Source organism: Lissotriton helveticus, chromosome 8 (assembly GCF_964261635.1).
Source record: "Lissotriton helveticus chromosome 8, aLisHel1.1, whole genome shotgun sequence".
NCBI lineage: Eukaryota > Metazoa > Chordata > Amphibia > Caudata > Salamandridae > Lissotriton > Lissotriton helveticus.
In genome coordinates, this window is record NC_136069.1 from 1,144,017,196 (window position 1) to 1,144,037,164 (window position 19,969).

Sequence of the window (19,969 nt, forward strand, 5' to 3'; positions counted from 1 at the left end):
GAGATCCCGGGTTGGTAAATCTGGCACAGAGCAATGGACATTCCATTGGGATGGGTTCGAAAATATTGACCCTCTGGGCCTGACATTCCATTACTTCTTCTCTGTTCAAGGCCACGGTGGATGGGGTTTGAGTAGGGACACCTATTTCTTCCAATATCCTGTTAATCTTTTCAAAGTTGTTGGTAAGGTTATAGCAGAGCTCACTCGATGGAGTTACTGCCTGTTTAGTTTAGCTCCCGAAGGATATCGAAGACCTTCCTCGTGCCATTAGAGGCAGCAAAAATGTCATTAGCGAAGTATTCTGCCTCAGCTTTGCTGACCTCTCTCTTGAAGTTGTACAGAGAGATCTTTAAGCATTTCGTTATTGGGTTCGAGGTATCCCGTCCACCATTTCCTTTCCAGCTGTCTGCATACTAATTTATGCAGTTTTAGTGAGTCGTTATACCACAGTGCTAAGGGACTGCGCAGAGGATCAGAGCTGGTAACCGGGATCAATTTATCAGGGTTTTAAGAATCCCCTGCTCATACACTGCGCAATTGACTTCTTTTGATTTCTCCAAGACGAGACTGCTGCAGAGGTCAAAAATAGGCAGCCCATCTATCCTATAAGGTTTATGCCAGGCTTTTTCTATTTTTATTGGTAGAGGAGCAGGTTTGAAGAGGTAGGGCTCCATTCCCATTGTTTGAAATGAGCTTAGAGCATGATCATTCCATCACAGTGGCACAATATCATGTACTGAGATCAGACCATTATGAACATGAATGAGGTCTAGGTTGTGTCGCCTGATGGGTGGGGCCACACACCCGTTGTTGAAGGCCTAAGATCTCACACGACCTCGGCAATCCCTCAAAAGGGGGTGTGAGTTCTCCTACTGCCCAAAGATTAAAGTCACCTAAGATGCAACTTCAGCTGCATTTCTACAAAATCATGAGAGTGAAAGTGCAATACACTTACACATCTGAGATGGGAACAATGCAGCTGCAGTATTGCTGATCGGTTCCTGAAAAGACCAAGTAGTAGCATGTCAGACTGATTTATAGAGGAAATCTTGAATAACTTTCCTTACTAAACGAGCTAATGTGGAGCTGAAACCAACTGTGCCAGATCAATACTGGATTGTTTACGGAATCCCAAATGAGTGATGTTTAAAGCAAACCCACGAGAATACCTTCTGTAGGAACCTTTACATATGTGAGGGACCTCCAAGTTGAGCCTTCAAACACTGAATATCACCCAGTGCCCACCTCATATTTTTCAGAAATTCTGAATACTGTTATATGTTGTAGCCTACCATACTAGTCTATAGACTTCCAAGTGGTTAATTCCGTATGCAAAAGCCATACATTATAATCATTTTCATTTTATGACTTTATTACAGTGCGATATTGGTTGAAATATTAGCATTTAGATCAAAATACACATTGATTTTGTCAGTTATAGTTAACTGTAATACCATAGCCCTCTCAAATTCACAACTCATGTTCTTAAGGCAAGATGTGTAGCATGTCTGTGGTAATTGATGGCCATGGCTTTGCTGGATTCGACAGTTCAGGCTTGTGCAGTAACCATAATTTGCATGACCAGGTGTGCTGGATTTGTAGCTTTCTGTACATGATAACATTTGGCATCGTTTACTCTGCACCACCTTCTAAACGCACTGTACCTGATGAAGGCATGTTGCATGTCACAGAGGCCCAAACAGATTTTGAGAGGCATCAAAATACCTAAATAGTCAAAGAAATGGTACAAATTTACAGAGAAAATGTAGACAAGGACAGGAGGAGGATACTGGAAAAAGAGATAGGGACATACCCAGATAAGGAGGCGAATGATAGAAAAAAAGAGAGAAGAATATTAAGACTAGAGCGCTATACAGAGTGAGTAAAAGAAAGATGGAAAGAGAGTGTACACAGAGAAAGGCATAAGGGATGGAAAAGAAGAGAGAATGAGCAGAGGCGGTGAATGAGAGAAAAGGAGGTGAGAATAGACAAGTAGAAGATGACCAGTTATAGGAAAGGGTGATAATTAAAAAGATGACCATGAGTTTAACCAACAGGAATGGCACTTCTTGAAATAAAAAATGCCAGGAGCAGGTATTTACTATCTTGCAGTACTTGTTTTCTGCTCAGAAGAGCCAGTACTCTCTGAAATTCAAATGCGTTTGGAATTAGGATTGCTGTGTTTATTAATTTCTCTCACTTTCCTGTTCCTGCCTGCTTCAAGACGACAGAAACTAGCGCATCTGCAACTGTTTTCCTTACACTATAAATAATCATGTGCGCTCACAAAATTTTGTCAATTCTATTTATGATTTAAGCCTATCATTTTTGCTATTAGTCAATTTCGTGCATTTATCGTTCTTTCTTGCGTTAGGCTAGTACTGTATTTTGAAAGTCTTATTCCATGACTCCTACGCCTCATAAAGTAAAATGTGAACAACAGGTATTTGTTGTTAGCTACCTCAATAGTATTAATTTGATCGATCTCAGAAGGATAAAAGTCTGGTCAGGCCTACTGGAATCAAACTTTTTACCTTAGGGACAAACATTGATTCCTGAAGAATTCATTTGAAGTTCACTTATTATGCCATCTGCAAAACTTCCACTGACATAAATAGTTTTTTTTATAGTGTATTACTATTTAAAATTCTACAGATATCAATTTTTACGGGTGTGATTCAAGTTTTGGCATTGATTCTGTGTTGTTTGGCACCTTAGGTCATCACACTTCATGCTCAGTTCCTGTGTTTCCTGAGTGTCTGTGCAGTCAACATCCTTCCAAATTTGGGCTCCATTGCACACCGTCATCAGAGTGCCTAAGCAGACCATAGAAATATATTTGATGGCAGCTAAAACTCAGGGGTATTATATAAAATGATGTAAATACAGGTGTAACATTCTGTGTGTTACTAACCTCGGACACAAGGCATTCTTCCCCTTGACTGTAAGAAAGTTGATTCATGTACCAAGGGCATGATTGAGGGCCTATTTGTGAGTTTACTTGACTGATGGACCGCCAAAGCCATAGTGGCGGTGCAGTAATAACCCCACTGTCGGTCTGACCACCCTATTATGAGTTTGGTGATCGGACCGTCATTGGACTGCCGGGGATCCGTGACTTCGGTGGTGGCATGGAGGTCAGAGGCTCGCAATATGCTGGTGGTGCCCCTGTAGCACCACCAAGCATATTACGAGTTTCCTCACAGCCATCCTTTTCATGGCGGTGAGCCCGCCATGAAAAATGTGACCTTGAGGAAACCAAGGGGTTGCTACACAGGGTGTGTCTCCATGTGTGCATGCACCCCATTTTTCTGCACAGCATGGAGTTTACAGTCCATGCTGTGCAGGAACACCCTTTGGCGCTCCCTTGCTACGGCTCGCATATGAGCCTTAGCAAGGCATCGCTGTAGGACCGCCAATGGACCACCCGCCAAACAGGAGAAAACACCTAACCTGGCGGGTGGTGGCAGAGTTTGGCATTGTGGGAGCAGGGCAGTGGCATGGCGGCCCACTCCCACACCACCAAACTCTTAATAAGGCCCTTAGAGTTCAGGTACTATGTCGCAAATGTGACAGGGTAACGTCCCACCACAGCCTTGGTCCCCAGCCTTATTTAGAGACAGGCGTACCTTAAGTATTCATTCGTTGGACACTCCATTAGCTCCATCAATGGAACACTTCCTCTGAAGGCTCAGCAGGATAGGACCTGAAATTCCACACCTTACCAGGTCTAATGGCTTAATATGTCACACAACAAACAGAATGCTGCTAAGATTCTTTAAGGGAGATCCCTGAACATTGTTGTGTCTTCTTATGTTGTGATAATGGCTGCATTTCTTTGAGAACAATGACACCCCACACCATGGTATTGTACCAGAAAAGTGAAGGAAGCCCCCACAAGAAATTTCGATTCAGCTCGGAAAATGACCCTACGTTTCTAAGTGTCAGCCCCCCCCTCACCGAGGTTTGAGTCTAGTTGCGCCCCGAATTGTGTATAATTTGAGAAAATCGCCTTAGGGAAGAATGAGCCACAAATAATCTCCACAGAATCACCCAGCTCGGAGCATTTCAGATATATTCTGCATTTTAGGAAAGGAAGCACCCGTCTGCCCAGGCACCTTTCAGGGTGGTTTAGCCCTTAACTACCACAGACGAATTATAAAAATACCCATTTCAACCGGAAACTCTAGGGGTTAAGCAGGCGGCCACCCGATAAGACGCAGACGTTCATCAGAATCCTTCGTGGAAACGCTGTTGTTCATTGTTTAGGGTATCCACCCCTGATCTTCCTGATAGGTGGCGTTGTTAACCCTGGCGGACACCCGATAAGACGCATACGGGAGATGCTGAGCAGATTCTTTTGTGGAAACGCCGTTTTTCATTGTTCAGGGTATCACACCCCTGATGTCCCCGTTAGTATAGCAGACTCTCTGGATTTCTGCCATGCAGGACTGTGCAATTTAGGTTCAATAGTATTATTAAGACATTACTTGCCAGATATTTTTAAGTATTAAATCGTTATTGGGATACCTTCAACCATCCATGATGGGATCACCTCGCATGTAGTGGTCTATCCATCTTTTCTGGTGGCCTACATCCTCTAGTTATCCTACTACCGTTGCTATACTAGGACATCTCTCCTGGATTAGCTGCATCTCTTTACAGTTTGGTTTTCAATAGTTCATCCATCAATGGTGGCTTTTGGCTGTGCTTGCCATCAATATAATCTTTGGATCTATATCTCTGAGTACATCCTAATGTAGATATCATTACAGTGCAATAGACGGTTTCCTGATGAAGGCCACAATGCCGAAACGCGCGTAGTTTACATCTACCGCATTGCCCCCATCAAATCTAGTCTTTGGTTGTTTCTGTTGTTTTAAAAAAAAAAAAATTCTTAATGTATATATGAATGTTCAAATGGATACTAATTTTGATATTAACAATGAATTGAAATGCAAATTGTTTGGTTGAAATAGAAATACATGAAACAAAAACATGTATAATTCAAAATATCATTAACCAATAAAATGAAAATAATTTCTTATATTCATGTGTGACAATTTTGGTCTATTTGAGACGAGTTTTAGTAAACCTGGTTAGTGGGTACTTGCTAAAATTTAGACCTAGAACTGCTTTTGTCAATTGTTTGACTGAACTGGCTATAGACCTTTACTTAAAGTGTTTCTTTCCCTATGTATAGCGAGTTCATTAGATATATAGGGGTCCCCTGTTTTCAAAAGAAGTTAAGCAGGCGCTTAAACAGTGCAACGTTTTGCATTTATTGTTAGTATTGTAAATAAGCCAAGCGAAATTTCCATTAGACTGGCATACTCTCCAGCAATTTTGATCATTTTGCATTCTACTTGTTATGCAAAATTCCTAAATGTATGCTATTAAGCCACGTCAAGAAATGATGTGCCATTCACAGCAAAAATGAAGTGTGAGCGTGTGGGAACAGCACAAATTACCAGAACTTGAGAGGCTGCTGTTTACGGTGCAATTTTTTTTTGTTTTTTTCTCCCTAAAACACAAAGGGCCAGATGTATGATTGCGATTCGCAATTAGGAAATCACAAAACAGAATGCATGAAAGTGTGTTCAACACTTTAGCGATTCCCAGGGGATCGCAAAAAACCCACCTCATGAATATTAATGAGGTAGGTCGCAATTTGCGACCCCCTTAGAAATCGCAAAAATCACAGGGATAGTGGACTGCTGGGCTCAGCATACCACCATGTCTGTGATTACTTTGAAATAAAGCAAATTATTTTTTAATGTAGCCTGTTTTCCTTAAAGGTAAACCGGTTCCGTTTCAACAAAAAAAAAAACATTTTATTTTCATTAGGTTGAGCATTCGAGATCTCTTGTATATACATATCATATACTTATATGTGTATGTGCTTTGTGGGCTCTGGAGATCATCCCTAGGACTTGTCTGCTTCCATTTAGGGACTTTTTTTCTGTTTAACTGTTTTGATAGAAAACGGCTAGCAGAAGTCAGTAAAATACCAAAATTGCTTTCTGCTGAGGGACTTTCTTTTTTTTATTTTTCAGGCAACTGCCTCTATTTAACTTTCTTGATAGAAAACGACCAGCAGAGGTCTGTAAAATACCAGAATCACTTTAGCATTCTCTAGATTCCAGTCCATAGAAATTGTATTCCACGAGCATCCGTAGACAATAATATATTTTTTTAATCTTGTATTTTCGGTGATATGACTACTGAAGGCCCTGATTTTATATTAATAACAGAGCTTTGAACTATACCATTTCCAGCTCAAAGGCAATATTTCCCTCCATGTGTTCCCATACCTGGCATGTCACGCAGTTTGGTGCTTACTTTCCCTCCATGTTAAAGAACAGTAGATGTTTCAGCACCCAGGGTAATGTGCTGCACAGCTAATTATATATAGGGTCCCAAAGGCAAGACCGCTTGCATTGCAAATGCTTGTTTTTTAAGAGCATAAGAGCAGGCAGTGGTCCGTGGGATGGGTTTGCTGCATCAGAAATGCAATTGTTGGCAATCGCAAAAGGGCTGATTCTGTGATTCGGCCAGTTTGCGAAGAGCAAAATGCTTGATGCATCTGACACAAAATGCGTTCTTGAACCCAAAATGAACAATAGGATGCATCTAGTGCTAAAGCAGAGGACCATATTGTGGTTTCACATCTTAGAAGCCGTAATGGGTGCCCAAAACTAAATAAGTCTGCTACCATCTCAGCACAATGGTAGCATACCGGTGCATTGCTTAAATGATGTTGCTTTTAATCTAGTGAGGTTAATTCTTTATTGGCACAAGATTTATTAAAAACAAACAAAGCTCTCTGTAGCCACTTCTAAAAATGGCTCAAATTCTGAATACGATTTTAGTTTTACACTGGAATGCATTATTCCTAACCATTAACTCCAACTGTCGTTCACTGCCTCATTCGGGAAGCAAAGTGCATGTAAATGTGACTTTCCTGTGCCAATGCCTCAATTTATAAGTGCAAGATATTCATAAAAGGTGACCTGGCACTGGTACATCCTGTTACTCACATAATATGACCTAGTATTAGTATAAGTACACATGAATATATCCTACTCAAGGTGTGGGAGGGAGTTCCAAGTTGGGTTTGCCTTGTAAGTTTGAAAACACTCAAAGTCCTGTACATACCAATTCCCATCCTTGATATTGAAGAAGATTTAGCCCTGATAATAGCAGGAGTAAATAACGTCGTAGGATGGAAAGGGGAAATAAACATTAGAAAGTGGTGTGGGTGCAAAGGAAGTAGGTTTTGAACGGTAAAAAAAATCAAGGCGAAAAACAGTATACTGTATAAATGCTATTTCATTTCTGCGTGGAGACTGTACAAGATGCACAATTCTGTAGGAAGAAATGCCTTCGCATTACTGAAAAAGGGAATCCACAGAGGTTTTCTTGGAGTATGTCTAGAAACATGTGCCTGGTGCAGCTTTCCAGGCATACTTTTGGAGTTTTGTAATGCGGCCGTAATTCTTTAATAAGCATACATGCACTTTATTCACAAGCAGAACTGAAAATAGTACCAGTGGCGGCTGCCACAGAGTAGCACAGGATGGGCATGGGGGAATATAAAATAAATTAAAAAGTTACTTACCTTGCTGCCAGCCGCCGCCACACCTGTTTTCTTCTGTTCCTGCTTGAAGCAGGAAGCACACACAGGCTCTCCTAAGGCTGTGTATTACAGCCTGGTGGGGAACATGCAAAGTGCGCATGACTGTTTGGCCGGCCCAAGACGACCGGCCAAACCGTCATGTTTAATTAAGTGCCCAACCTCTCCTCTCCTGCTGGCTGTGACGCCAGCTTAGCCCCGCCCGCACCTTCAACCTGCCTAACAACGGAAAAATAAAATAACAACATAGAGTTATCATTTTATTTTTCCTTCTTCCACTGCTCAAAGAGTAGTGGGGCGGTGCCGTCACAGAATAGTACTATTGCAGGAGTCGTGAAAGCCGTACTGAGGCTACGGGAACAACTGTGTGTTCTCTTTCAGCATTATTTAGTCAACAGATAAAGTGAAGTGGGTTCATAACTCAAGGCCAATAAATCATACAAATTCGCCATATTTAAATAAAATAGGATTTATTTTTTTTATAAATAATGTGCATTTTCAAAGCAGGACCATATGTCTGTAACAATATCTTCAAGATGAGAGTCCAAAAATGTAACTAGCAGTAGGAAATATATTCAAGATATTAAAATTTTCATCATGCCAACATTTTACCAAGGACAGTTAAACAATAGGCAAAAACGCGATAAACCAAATTTGCACGATTTTTGTTGCTAACAAAATAAGGAATGTAGCAAACAGTTTCCGCTCCATTTTCCACTGGAAGAGATGGGTATGAATACCTGGCACAGTCTGTTGGCTCCATTCTGTGTTCCGTAAGCCGCAAACATGGTGAAAAGTCAGTTTGCCCCACTTTTGTACTATGCAAAATCTTCTACAATATACCCCACTGCTATAAAGAAATACTTATTATTGTCATAAATACGTTGTGCAAATAATACCGCTTTATTCAAGTATACATTACAAAAGAAATATCACAATTTGTTCACACTAGAACCAAAAGTAAAAAAATAATCATGAAATTCCCTGAAAGTACAGTACATTCAGACATACATTCATATGTCTTTTCATGAGGTAATCTAGTCATTTAATTGGGACTGTGATGTGAATCTCAGTTTTAAAATACACTCACTGGATTCTGTGCAATATTACAATTATGATCACAGCGAGGTTAAGGAAAAACGTTGGTACATGACAAAAGCCGCCACTGACTAATACTACATCTGTGAGAATGATTGTATATTGTCAACTGATAAGCACATTGTTTTTTTGCCAGATACAAAGTTAACGGTGGTAAGAATTATAGGTATTGCTTCACAATACTATCCTATCTCAGGGCCATTTATTCTCACCAATATGGCATACATATATGTATGTACAACATGTACATAAAAAGATATCTTAATTTACCTTTCATAATATTAAGCGTTTTTAGATGTGGTGCACACCACATTATTATGAAAATGCACATTTATGTGTTTTAAGGAAAATTTAACAAAGCAAAAACAAGCTTGTATTACATTGTATATATGCTATTGCACGTATGCCACTGTTTCCCCACTTGATTTCACTGTATTTTTAAAAGTGCAAAGATGTTATTACAACTTTCTATTACTATATCTGAATTAATAAAAAACACCAACAATCGTATGTCTACAATTTAGTACAAATAACTGCACACTGCGCCTTGTCTTGCTTAGGGGTAGCATATTTCACTGTAGTGAAATTATACACATTATGCAAAATGAAACATGTCATTGAAACGTGTGCATTCTCAAGAGAGAAAACCTTTATGGATAGTACCAGTTTTTCCTATGTGTGGCACTTTTATAATTAAAACTGTAATCGTTTCTCTGAGGTGCATATATACGTTTTAGACATTTATGTGTCGATTCATCAAGCAGACCATAACTACAGTGACGCTGTTGCTGGCCCGCTAATGTGTATTCAAAGTGCCAGTCACTGTTTTTGACGGACAACTGCATCTTTATGCTCCTCCTGTAAATTTGGCATCAATGAGTCCTAAACTCATGAGCCACTGGGTCACAAATTTACTACGGTATCTCATGTCAGTGCAAAACCATGGAAACTTACTTTGCAGTTTAATTTCCTGGCAACTTGGAAGGTGCTGCGAGTTGAAGTTTAGCTTTAACGATTACACGCACAAAAAAAGTGATTAAAACTCTCAAAATATACAAATATGAAGAAACTAAATTTTTTCAACGCCATACCCGTTTTCAAAATGAAACCTAACATTGCAGAGCAAATGCAGGAGCAGCAAACATTACATAAGTACATGAAGTTCTACATTAGATGTTCAAACAAAGTCATCTGTCAAAATAGGTATCTAAGTTAAGGCTCATATCCCAAACCACAGGGGAACCGCAATCTAACATGACACAGAACCCAGAAATATACCTCAAACGAGGATATGTGTTTGTACTTAATTCCTTAAGATCTACAAAGAATCACATCACAAGCTTGCACCCTTAAATCTCAGCTAGTTAGCGGCTATCTCTAGCATCCCCTCCAGATTCTCATATGTCTTAAGTTATCACAGGCACGACATGCACAAAATACTGTCTAAAGGTTTTTCTGACTAAACCACTACATTGATTCTGATTGGGCAGGTGAACCTATATCACTCAAACATGCTTTCAAAAGATGAGACGATCCTGTAGAAAAACCAGATCAGGAGGCCGCTCCTTCTCCTTCCTTGCAGCCAAAGCCTGGAACGCCCTTCCTCTACACCTCAGACAGACAACATTGCTTCCCATCTTCGCTAGAAACCTCAAAACCTGGCTCTTTGACAGATCCAATCCTTGATGGACTGGACCCTGCATCCCCCCACCCCTTGAGCTTAACCAAAGCTCGATTGATTGATTGTAGTTCACCGTCATGATGTCCTCACTTTGACTGAAATAGACCCACAGAATATGGAACTAATTTGCAGCAGATGGCCTTTGGCTCACCCCTTCACCAGCCAGCACCTCTTGCCTCCAACTGCAGTCCCGTACAGTACCCACCTGTCTCTTTCTCTATATAGACCGCTTCTCTCACTCACAGCAGATCCAGACCTTGCCGTGATCCCTGGGTTCTGGAAGCCTCGAGCCCACTTTAGGTGCATGACTGATATTTTCTGTGGCCTTGCGCTGCTTACATTTGTGTATGACCTGTGTGTCAGAAGTCTGAATCCTGGCAAAACAACTCAGTTGTTTCTTCTTCTCAGGTTGATAAAATGAGCAATATTAAATTGGTAATGGTAACACCTGTTTGAAAAACTTAGAAATGTCCAGAACGGTGGTATCAGGTGGTATATTAAAATATTTGTTATTATTGTGAAGAGCACAGCTGCTCCTTTTCAGGTCTTACATGTGATGTATATGGTCTCGCTTGCGAGCGATATTGTATTTAACAAGGGGCTTGCAGCCCCTCCCCACCCAAATGCTTAACATTCATTGGCTTCATTTTCCCTCTTTTTTGCTGCCTTCTAATTGGCCAGCCGGCTGGCTGCACTTCCTCTTCTTTCGGCTGGAGCATGGACCAAGTACTAATTGCTTCAGCTTTATTGCTATCTTTCTGCTGATCACACTGTGATTGAGGTAATACTTTTATGTTTTCTTCTTAGAGGTCGTCCTTCTTGAACCTTTTGCCATTGGTAGCTATGCTTTACTATGCCGCAAGCACTTCAAAGAAGTACTTTTCTTCTTTGAAATGGATGTTTATTGTGACAACAGATGTTATCTGCTTTTATGGTGACAACAGATGTATATGCTTCCAACTGTATTTTCACTAAGATATGGACATGGGCAGAATTTCTTTCTTTATGTGATAGGATTTTGTGCCAAATATATTTTTTCTTTTCAAGCCAGAGGAGATTAACAGATTTTCTCAGATTCACATGGGTTTTGCACCGAGACCTAACAACCACTAGCAAACCAATTGAGACTATTAGGTGTGCCATTTATTTTTATTCATACCACACAGCGTGGACTTTGCCCACTTTAACAATGATTTGAAGCCAAGCTGTATGGCAGCTGGCTACTGTGCAGCAAGGCTTAAAATAATATATTTTTTTAAAGTTTAAAAATTAATATGATGCATCAAGCGCTAAAGTACTTTAAAAAAAAAAAGCCCTTTGTTAATTTAGTTTTAGCCACACTGCAAAGCATTTAGGCTGCTGTAAAGCATGGCTGCAAGAAATTAGCAAAGCCAATAGCTGTAATAGGTGAGACCTATTGGCTTTGCCAGTGCTTGTTTTCAACCGTGCTGACCCTGCATTGGTCCTGACATCTCAATCCCATCCTCATGAAGTCAAGCTATAGTACTGGAGGAAAGCCAGTCAGTGCAAATCAGGCTTCAAGCAGCAGCACTATTTTCTGTGAATTTCATGGTGTTCCACTTACCTCAGAGGAATCAAACATGACAGTTCACTTTGTAACATCATTGGGTTAATATAGACTTACTGTTGTGATAGATGGGCTCAATCTCAAAACAATAAGAAACATAGGAGCATATTATCAAGAAACAGCGTTAAAATTATTGCCGCTTAGCGGCAGGAAACTGCAGCTAAAGCGGCGATAATGGGCTTGATAATATGCCCTTGTGAATTCCCAGAGAAGCCCATGTTCTGGTGTGAATATGGGCTTCTATTGGAATTCTCAAGGGCATATTATCAAGCCCATTATCGCCGCTTTAGCTGACGTTTCCTGCTGCTAAAGCGGCGATAATTTTAAACATCGTTCTTGATAATATGCCCCATAGGCTGCAAAAAAGCAGACTCAAAAATATCTACTGCCAAAATATCTACCATACATATTGCCGTACAAAAATGTTAACCTGTATTAAATTCATAAAATCAGACAAACTTGCATCTCTTCTTTGTAATATGGGGTTAATTTACAAGTATTGCTCCATTCTACCACTGTCAGTAAAGCAGCTGAAAGAGGGGTTTAGGCTGATTCTAAAATTTTTGTAGAGAGTGATATATTTTTGTAGAAAGTGATATTTTAGCTATAGATCTTTTTTGTCTATTTTTACAATTTATGTTTTTGCATGCTGCAGACTGGTATTTGCATGCTGAAAAAAGGTGTGAGCTTTGATCGAGTCATGGCCGCTTGGCTCTGGCTCAGCTAGAGGTGGACGAGCCAACAAATTAACAGGGAGAGCAGAGCCGAGCCAGGGGTCTGGCTCGGATCTTAGTGCCCGTAGACAAGCCGAGCCCTGAAAATGTGTTGTGTAAATCATACAACAAACCATGCATAATATAATAGTCTCTTCAAATTTTTAAAAAAGTGTCTTTAACATCCAGAAGTTTTGTCATTATTAGGGCACATTATAGCACTACACTAGGAAGTACTTATTAAACGTCATAATTTTGTACAACTGTTAGTCTGAACTAACAATGAAGAAAGAAAGCGTTTTGGTGAAAGAAAATATTTGCCTAAGATCACACAATTTAAGTAGGGAAGTTGCGATTTATCAGCGTTTTCTGGTTTCACTCTGTACAAATCAGCCTGTTAATGGGTATCTATTTGGATTTCAGAATCACATGATGTTGAGTCAATGCTGAGACTCAAACCTGGTTCCTGAGTTCTATAGTTGGCAGCTTTTGGTGAATCGCTCGCCTCTAGGCTCAGCCCTTGAGTAACAAGAGAGGGAGCGAGAATAGGATTTCTGAGACGACATATCAAAGAAATTACATTTGATTTTCAACATTTGTTTGGAGTTCGAACAGTCGCCCTTTTTGACTGTTATGTTTGTATTAAATGAGCACACTGCTAAGTGGCTCATGTGTTGACTCTTGGAGGCAAGTCTCAAATTCGTGTCTACATCTACAGTTGTGAATGGCTAGACCTTCCCTGGAACTGAATGCCCACTAGCGTGGGTGGACAAATGGCAAATGTGCCAGGTCACAAAGTCCTAAGAGGGATACCAGGACATTTCACTTTCTTGTCCTTTGCAGAGTTCGCAAGTTTCTCTTTCATAAGTACCTAATCCACGCAAGACTGTTTCCTTTTCTTTTCATTTGGGTATTTTTAGTGCTGAATTTTTAATGCCATAAACAAGACTAGAAGTATTACAGGGAAAGAAAAAGCCTATACGGCATGAGATACTTCTACGTGGAAGTGTTAAACTTGATCGCTCCTGAGATGAAGTGAGAGCCATGCACTCCTGGCACCTGCCCTCCATCACCACTCTGCAGTCAGCTGAACATACAATATTTTTCTAGGGGGATGTAAGATGGAGTGGACAGAATCACCAAGTAAACACCCTAATGTTTCATGGGAAAGGGTTAGCCTTAGTGGAGAAAGAAGAATACACCAGTTTTAAATATAAAAGGTGGTAGTGGGGCATTTTTAAGCTGAATATGATCAAAACGTTGTGGGACCAGCTTAGCGAAAATGAATCAGCAAAAGTGAGATTCTTGGACAGCAAAAGTGTGTTGTTGGGTCGAATCGTAGAGCTTTGTATGACCAGTCAATTTGGATATAATGTTGTTCAGTGCGAGTAAGAGGGATTTTAAGTAGATAGATCAGTGTTGCTTGGTGGCTATTGTTGAACAGGAATCTAGATGTGAGCCTTGTCCGAAGGATCCAGGCATATACATTATGAGAGCCCATTGTGGCTGACCAATACCTCTTAAATTAATTGACAGTATTTTTTCCACCAGCACGTCTGTCTCCAATTGCCTCACTGTAAGGATGTTTTTGTCCTGAATAAAAAATAATGTGTTAAATCAAAGACAGAACAGCTAGGCACTGCCACACTTTCCTTTCGGACTCAGCAGCTCAAAAAAGGAATCAAAGATTCCTCTGTGTTTTATTTTACATGTCGATGAAGGGATAAATCACTTCATGAAAGTCAAGCTCTGTATATTGGTAAGGTTTGTAGCTTTATATTTATGATTACACCAATGATGCCATTTACGTACCACACGATACACACTGAATTGCATTTGGTACTTAAAAGAAGGGGCTAATTAGTACCCAACTCAATGGTACTCATTTTATCAACTCTAGAAAATGATAAAAAGTATGTAAAACATTCTAGGATTCAAACATATACCTAAGCAATTAACATGGAGTGGTTTGTAGCGGCCATATAATACAACGAGCTCTTTTATCAGAACTGAATCTGTGACCTGCAGGTTACACAAAGATCTATGTAAACAAATGGATTAACTTTATGAGTCATTTTACTAGCATACAACCTTATGACTTGCATGTGACGAAAAGAGCTCTGCGTGCTAATTTATAACGATTCAGACCTCTGAACAGATTACATACTCCAATCTCTGTTGCCAGTGCTTTAACCACCTGAGATTTGTAGCCCAACTATAATCTAAAACTTACTGGTTACAGACAAAAATCTGCAACAGATGCCTTGACGTTCAAAGGCATCCAGAAATGTTACCTGTTTGCGATCAATAAAGTGAGTTGGAAGGCTTTACTGTTGCTTCTCTCTTCATAAATTTCTTTTGAGTCAATGTGTGAACGAATAATTCATTAGGACTGACTGCCCATATTCTGTCAGTGAATCTAACCACTCATGGCTCCGTCCTTCTTGATTGCACATGCTTTCTGCCACCGGTCCCAGAGGGTTCCCCTCACTGCGTTTTTTTTCCCATTTCAAGCACTGTCCATCAGATAGTGTGCCTCAGCACATCTGCGCCTTGTATTCACTTCTTATCTCTTCATGCCTTAAATCGTAGATACCACATACCATAAAATAATCTAAACATTTTTAACTCTATCCCCACCTGTTTGCACTAACTCTGAGGCATCAATCCCTTAACAGACCCTAGTGACATCTGCAAATAGGTATACCTAACCTACAAGATATTATGTGATACAATGAGGAGTACCAGACTTAGGAATGATCCTCGTGACAACCCCATGTGCCACCCCCTGTTGCTCCAGTCACCAGAACAGTTTGCCACCCATCGCTAGAGTACTTCTTAACTCAGTACACCACAACAGCAATCATGCCAATGCTGTTCATCTTGATGACAATCCTTACCTATTGAGTATATTCAATGACTCAAAAAAAATGGCAACTCGTGCCCTATGTGCTTTTGGGGTATAGATCACTCCTTCGATACCACTCCAAACACATTACATCCCCATCCTGTACAAAGCCTGGTGCTTGAGGAGGGCTCTGGAGACTGTGTTTTGACAGGCCCCACTGATGGGAACCACTGCATGGCAAGGATCAGGTTTCATCATGTGTCATAGGTTTAGAAGACATCAATACCCGGACAGCCATGTTAGGTTTAACTTTTCCAGTACTAAAATAGATGCCTCGCCAGGTGCAACTTTCACCCATGGTGTTAGCTTTCAGGTGCCAAAAGCTCTAAATAATCCCACCACATCATAAAACAAAGTGCATATCATTTTGTGCGGCTACGACGTAGTTCATTTAGTGTAATCGCATAAATTCAATGTAAACATCATAGTGCACGGAAGGTGCTGTTCTTAGGACAGTTCTATATTCAGTGCAAGGGGTGGGCCTGCTCCTTGTCTCTGTGAATTTCCACACACAGCTCAGACAGACAAGTGCTTCTCCCCTTCTCTGTGCTGTAAGAAGGGACAGAAAGCCAGCATTAGAAAACAAGGCTTAACAAACCATTCCCTTTACCTTACCTCCCAGAGAACCTCAATGGGTGTTATCTTTACAGCTCTAGAATCAAATCATAAAACCTGATAGCAATGTTTGCTCCGAACTATTTGTGGGTTTAACCGATTATGACTATGTTTGATTTTCTCCTTTGCATAATGAGTATGATCCTGCATGTCTGGTATTTTCTATGGCATTGTATCTATCCCCTCTATGAACGCCGATGTTATTTTATGTGACCCTGTAATCCCCTTTGTGTTTACAGCATCTATTTTCTGTGGCCCTTCATCCACTTTACTTGAACGGTAACGTTTTCTGTTGATTTACATCCCCGCTGTGCACAGCTACTATGTCCTAAAGGCTTGGATTCCACGTATGCGAACGGATGTTTGTTGTAGTCTCCCATCCCCTTTTATTGGCACAGCTGCTGATTTCAGCAGACTAGTACCCACTTTATTCAACTGTGCTCTGGCTTTTAGAACACGTGCACAACTGCCTGGCTCATCTACTGACTTAGTGGCACTGCAAGGGCAAACTAAAGACATGGGTTTAACAAACACAAAGTCAGACCCTCGCATTACACATGGGTTTCTATACGAGACACCAAATAGCTATGCAGTTCTCAGACTCTTAATAACAGAACAGCTGTCTCAAGTGCTTTCCTCCTGACCATAAGAGAAAACAGTTTAGACTGCATCGAAGCTGACGTCGTGTTGAAGAGTATATTTTTGATGATTGTGATAAGAAGGTTGAGTGACACTTCCAAACTGATCTGCATAACGCTTTAAAGTGGGCAGCAGTTAGCACCAGCACTATACACAAAAGTTCGGTGATAATTAAAAGGACTGCATGAGTGCTTTACCCTTAGAACAAAAGTGCTTAAAGAGATGTGTGGTGTCCTATGATATTGCATCCTGTGTTCCAGAATGCGAGGACAGAGATGGGAATGGAGGGGAGAAGAACCGAGGAGCTTTTTGTACGTTACAAAATAGGTCACTGAGGGAGAACAACATCTAAAATGAAAGGATGAGGTAGAGAGCTCTGTAATTCAAGCTTTAACTTGTTGGACAACTGAGAAGAGGGGACGTGGAAACCGTTTGGGGGCTGGCTAAAAGTGACATGTTTTGGTTACAATTGGGGACCATTGAGGAAATTCATTCCCCTCTAGGACTTCCTGTGAGGCGATCCCAGGACCTGCCTACCACAAACGTACCAGCTTCCGTTGGTGTCCCAGGCAGAAGGTGCAGATGGGCCTGGGGGCGGCAGGGCCGACGCTCGCGCCCCCGGGGGCCGGCCGGTACTGCAGGCAGGGCTGCCCATCCAGGCAGTCCTCTCCCAGCAGGAGGATGTTGGCGAGGTGCGAGATGTAACTGGAGGCCAGGCGGAGGGTTTCTATTTTGGAGAGCTTGCGGTCGGCGGGCTCGGTGGGGATGAGCGTCCTGAGGGCGGTGAAGGCCGTGTTGACGCTGTGCGTGCGGTCCCGCTCGCGGGCGTTGGCCGCCTGCCGCTGCTTGCTGACGCCCGTCAGGCGGTTCTTCCGCTTCCGCTTCCCCTTGCCGCCGTCACTCGGGCTGCTGCCGCTGTGGGACTTCTCCGAGCTCTCGCTGCCGCTCTCGAGGTCTTCGATGTCCGACGCGTAGCTGCTGCTCTCCCCGAACTGGCTGCTCGCTGTAGACTTCATCCCCCCGCGCAGGCCGCCTGTCCCACCGCCGGCCCGGCTGCCCCATCACTTTTATGCACTGCAGGGAAACAGCACCTGTTGGGAACGGGCAGCCCTACTTGAGCCACTGACACCTCAGCAGGCCATTTTTTGAATGGTTGCCCCTTTTAGATTCAGCATGTGGTCGCTCCGTAAGGCAAGAAAGGTGGAGCTGGGACGGTCAACTGTGGCCGCTAGGGCTGCACTCTGGCTCAAGTGCACCTGTTGTCGTTGTCATGCTGAGGGCAACAACCACAGCAATAACCTTTGAGAGCAGCCGGTGCACTTGAAGGCCTGACGGACCGTCACGCAGACCTAACCCCCAGAATGCAGTTGTGACTAAATGTTTATACAAAAGTTCCCTCAAAAATGGGAGGAAGCCGGTTTCTAAAATGACCTGTCCCGTCTATAAATAGACTGGTTATCCCAATGACACTAAGCGTGATTGGAGTGATGCAAATAGTGTGTAGTATGGGAGCTAAAAAAAGAACTCTTTCCTAAATCATATTTACAGCCAAGCCAACAACAACAGAGGTTCAGGGCATGGTGCTTGAGACCAAGCACTTTGACAAAGACCTTTGGTATAATGGCGTGTTTCATTCTGAAATCAGCGCATACTGCGGATTTGGTACCACAAAAATAGAAGCCAGAAATGTTTTTTAGTTTACTCAAAAAGTAAAACCCTTCTTTTTCCGCTTACAGGTCCAAGTCCCACACCTGTTCACTTTGTTGTATCTAATGTAGAGCTCACCCTCATGTGACAAGGAAAGAGTAGGCTTCGAGCTATAAATATTACCAGTGTATAATTGGGTTATTCTTCTGGTGTTGTCTCTACTCTCTGCTAAGTGAGATATCAACACCCGAAGCGGCTGTCTAGGAGCAAGTGCCTATTGTCAGAACTCTTACTGGTTTCTCAACCAAAAGACAGCTGTGCAAATGGACCTCTCCATACGCCTGCCTCTACTCGTGAAAGTGGGATTGACTGCGACTCTTGAGATTGCCACGTGTCACACTAACTTCATTTATTATTGATCCATAGCATTAGTTTCCATTGGCACTTTGCAATCTGAAATATATATGCACTCACCTCAGTGATTAAAAAAAAAAATAACTTTTCCTTTTCTATGTTTATTGACAAATTGTGGTGATCGATGTTTCTCTGTGGTCAGCTGAGAGAGATATTATTTTTGGCTGCAAGTTACCGAGGTTGTAGGTTTCCTAATTCATCATTGCTCCCTGCTACATCATGCAGAATACACCCTTATAAATCTCTTCAGTGCAGTTTGCAATCAAATCAATTTCAAATATTTTTAAGGGTTCCCTGGAAACAGGCCATCTGACCAACACAGATACAAGAGACCTACATATACTTATACAGTACTTTTTGAAAATGGTTTACCAATTTTCAGAGTCCACCCCATGATGGAAATCTCATTCGAGAGAAGACTTAGGAAAAGAAAAGGTTAGGAAACAACAAGATGTGTTCTAAGGAGTTTTCTGGAAATGTGACCATAGATATAGTTTGAATTTCACAGAGTTGGGGGTCCACAAGCCAGAGGAAGGCCTTCTCTGGTGGTAGCGTAAAAAAAGTGTCAGTTTGCAAGAAAGTGCTTTTTGTGTGTGATGACCCTCTCGGATGTTTGAACTGATGATGCTGGTATTTTGACTCTGAAGTGCATTGGGCCCTGCCTATCGGGCCTCCGTGTGTGTGCTCTGACCCCTCAAAGTGTATGTGCAATTGGTTAATCCATGATTGTGATATTTAACTTACCTATAAGTTCCTAGTTATGACACAAAAGGTACCCAAGGCTGGTAAGTTAGTACCAGTGGACTGCAGCACGTATTGTGCCACTACTGCTAGGACAAAGTCAAAATATTGCAGCCTAGTCGGACAGCTTTTAATCTGCAACCTCGACAAGGCAAAATAATCCTTTTGCAAGTCCAAACCTTCATTTTTAATATTAAGTCACTCCTAAGGCAGACCTTAGTAGCCCACAAGGTGGTGTGCCAGATATTAACAAGCATTGGGAAAGCCAGTTGGTTTCAGCAATGCGAGA

The 19,969-nt window shown here is 41.6% G+C and overlaps 1 protein-coding gene across 1 annotated transcript; it reads right to left on the reverse strand.

The window, feature by feature from the left end:
* Nucleotides 1-8,105: 8,105 nt before the first annotated feature.
* LOC144773159 (transcription factor 15-like) lies at nt 8,106-19,042 on the reverse strand. The gene is made up of 2 exons (XM_078658019.1): nt 17,427-19,042; nt 8,106-16,173 (listed from the first exon to the last, which is right to left on the reverse strand). The coding sequence occupies exons 1-2, from the start codon at nt 17,892-17,894 to the stop codon at nt 16,141-16,143; spliced, it is 501 nt and encodes a 166-aa protein (XP_078514145.1). The 5' UTR covers nt 17,895-19,042; the 3' UTR covers nt 8,106-16,140.
* Between the last annotated feature and the right edge of the window lie 927 nt (nt 19,043-19,969).